The sequence below is a fragment of the Limulus polyphemus genome, unplaced genomic scaffold (assembly GCF_000517525.1).
Source record: "Limulus polyphemus unplaced genomic scaffold, Limulus_polyphemus-2.1.2 Scaffold4460, whole genome shotgun sequence".
Taxonomy (NCBI): domain Eukaryota; kingdom Metazoa; phylum Arthropoda; class Merostomata; order Xiphosura; family Limulidae; genus Limulus; species Limulus polyphemus.
In genome coordinates this window covers 71,948-75,463 of record NW_013670070.1, presented here as the reverse complement: position 1 = coordinate 75,463, position 3,516 = coordinate 71,948, and the positions used below count along the sequence as shown (strand labels likewise).

The window sequence follows — 3,516 nt, the reverse complement described above, 5'->3', positions numbered from 1 at the left end:
GATGGGTGGTGATGACTAGCTGCCTTCCCTCTAGTCTTACACTGCTAAATTAGGGACGGCTAGCGCAGATAGCCCTCGTGTAGCTTTGCGCGAAATTCCAAAACAAAACAAACAAAAACGAAACAAGCGACAACATTAAGTATTTTATAGGATGTGTTTGGTGTTATAACTGAACACAGTGTTGATAAAGTAGATTTACAGTATATTGAGAGTTAAACAATATATTTCGAAAACGATGGAGTATCCGTGTGGATGGATAAAAAAAACGATTTTTTTTTAATACTGGCATTGATATTTTAAAATAATAATAATAATATATTTTTGTGTTATTGTTGATCGAAATATGTCATTTGTAATAAATTAACAGAGAATATTTATCGAATTCATTGTTTGTTAATGTTAAAAAAAAACAAAAAAAACTACCCGTGTCATTTCTGGACACTTTCGACGTTCCTAGAATAACGTCCATAGTTATCAGACCAGGTTTAGATTAATTTTTATTCTATATATAAAATACTCTAAACCTGATCTGAAAACCATGGACGTTATACTAGTCTATATATAAAAAAACAAGAAATCTAAACATGGTCTGAAAACTATGGACGTTATAATAGGAACACTGAAAGTGTCCAGAAATAATTCAAAACGTTTTGAAAACATACCAAATAGTCATTCTTTTAGATTTTTAGATTGTCACAAGAGTTTGTTTGGTTGTTGTAAGTCACAAATCTACACAACAGGCTATCTGTGCTCTGCCCACCACGGATATCGAAACCCGATTTTTATTGTTATAAGCCTTCAGAATTATTGCTACGCCATTTGAGAGAGAGAGGGGGGGGGGCGACACCACTGATGTGCCCGTTCAAAACATTTTGCTAATTTCAAAGTTGAGTCTACCGGTGGGACAGCGGTAAGTCTTCGGATTTACAATGCTAAAATCAGGTGTTCGATTCCCCTCGGTGGACACAGCCTGATGTGGCTTTTCTATAAGAAAACACTCGCATTCAAAGTTGAACATTGTAATGATATTCTAACAGGAAAGTCAATTTATGTAAGCACATAATTTTTTCCCCCCATTTGGCTGTTTGCCAAATCGAATGAATGATTTTTCGTCCCCTTCTATGTTTCGTGTTTCGTCTTTAGAACCCAAATTAAGTTTGTCGAACTTATTCTTCAAAGCTAAGTTTGTCCTTAATGCTAAATTATACCTATATTTGACGACTTAGAATGAAGAAGTTTGTTTGTTGTAGATCAAAGCCACATTGGGCTATTTGTTGTGTCCACCGCGGGTAATCGAACCACAGATTTATGCGTTGTAAGTCCTTAGACTTATCGCTATCCCATCAGGGGATAAAATGAAGACGAGGGCTGTCAAATGTAATTTTCCAGGTGGTATACTTAGTAACCTAGAAAAATGTAACAGTGATGTCCAGTTCCGTAAAAAAAACCAAAATGCCGAAATCCGGTGTTTAGCAGTATAAGTCCGCAGACATATATAAGTCCGCTGACATACCACTGTGCCACTTGGGGCTAGCTTGTTAAAGTGTGAATCTGTAAATCTGTGGTTCGCGTCCCGTTGCTGCAAGATCGCACTCAATACTTTGGGAATGTGGGGGGCACTATAAAAGTTAAAGTCAAATCCCACTGTTCTATTAGAGTAGCCAAAGAGTTGGCGTTCTTTGCTGTTCATTAACTCCCTTAATCTATCAGTTCAAAATTAGGAATGGCTAGCGCAGCTAACCCTTGTTTAGCTTTGTGCAATTGTTCGAGACAAACAAACCTTATTAGATAAACATTAATAGGTATGACTTATTGTTAGGACATAATTGTATCCTGGTGAGTATGAATTTCACAAACACAACACCGTATTATGACCGGTTTGGGAGAGTTCTAAACGATCTTACAATCCAGAGCTGAGCAACTTTCTTTTGCTTCAGTTTCTATGTAGTCGCTAAATAAAAACTAAATCCAAATTTTTCGTAAACTGATAAAAAAGGGCTAAGGATATTTAGTGGATATAGATCTTTAAACCAATGTTTCTTCCTTATCAGTGATTTCATTAGCCATAAAAGAGACACATAGGCATAAAAACGTAATTAGAAAAAAAAAACAGTCACAATTTTTTTATTACCTAGGCTATTATGTTGTCGCAGACGATTTATTGTCCATAAACAAAGATTTCCATACTCACGCTTTAACTTTTTTGTAGAAAATTGCGTTAGTCTCACCACACTAGATTATTATGTCAATGATCAGTTCCGCTATACATATTCAAGAGAGATAAACCTCCAACTCATACTAACTTGTACAATTCTCTTCACCACCCCTCGAAATGAATAAGACCTGAAGGTCGTGACACAGAAACGTGGCCAGGATAAAATAAACCCTGTTGAACAATTGTGGTATGTGACCTTTGCCTCAGCTAAAAGGCAGTATACTAAGGATTAAACTCTGTCCTTTTTATCTCCAAGTCATCGCGAGACTTTGCTTGCAGCACATCTGATATATTCCTATAGTTAGAGATCTAGTGCATAGATGGCGCTGACTAATGCTATTTAAGTATGAATCTCAGCTTATTCAGTGCATATTCACAGGAAAATGAAATTTCACCAGGCCACATTATTCTTGTTCATCGCAGTTGTGTGGGCAGTAATTGGTGAGTTAGTAAGCAAACTTTATTGACAAATTTGCATTTTCTAATAGAAAAGGTACAAGAATAAGTATTTCGATTTGTTATATGCTTTGATAAGCTATGGAACTCAAGAATAAGCTTTGTTATATTTCTCGATATTTTTTGCAATTCATCTATTTATATTCCCATAGTTTAGTATAGATGACGCTTTACGAAACTATTTAATCATTTGTAATCACAGCTTATAATGTTTTCACTGTTGATTACTTGGGATTTATTCGAACTGGATTTATCTTAGATTTTACGGAACTTGTTGTTGTTGTTTGTTATTAAGCACAAAGCTACACAAAGGGGTATCTGTGCTCACTAGACTACACCCTAAACGCGACCTGCTTGACGAGGAAATTCTTTAATGTCATCATAAGGTATTTCTGTTTGAAATTCCAAAGGACGTCTCTAAAATATCTAACTTTTTACCAAGCCTTATGCACACAGTCTACAAAATAACTTATAACATGCAAGCTTCAGTTAACTACAGCGTCGCTTTATACATAGATATTATACATATGTTATTTAAAACTAACTAAACCGTGCGTAACGTAAACCTCACTCTCATAGTTATGGATTTTAATAAGTTTATTGTAAGGTTATCTCCTGCAAACCAATGATGATGCTGTGTATAAACACTGATAAATACACTTACTTAAGTTTATTTAAATATGAGTCCACCACAAATGTAAAGTAAAAACAATCCTGATCCTATATCAAAATGAAACAGTAAGGATTTAACATACCGTTAGGACAGACACTACGATCCTGTCCCGGTTCTAAACTAAGGAAACTATAACATATATGTTTGTTTGTTTTTTGAATTTCGCGCAAAG

General features: G+C 35.2%; 1 protein-coding gene across 1 annotated transcript in view; it reads left to right on the top strand.

Annotated features, from left to right (window-relative positions):
• Positions 1 to 2,588: 2,588 nt before the first annotated feature.
• Positions 2,589 to 3,516, top strand: part of LOC106471182 (four-domain proteases inhibitor-like) — a 4,765-nt gene continuing 3,837 nt past the window's right edge. Inside the window, exon 1 of the mRNA XM_013931772.2 lies at positions 2,589 to 2,656. Within this exon, the coding sequence (XP_013787226.1) occupies positions 2,599 to 2,656 (58 nt within the window). The 5' untranslated portion in view covers positions 2,589 to 2,598. The remainder of the gene's footprint in view (positions 2,657 to 3,516) is intronic.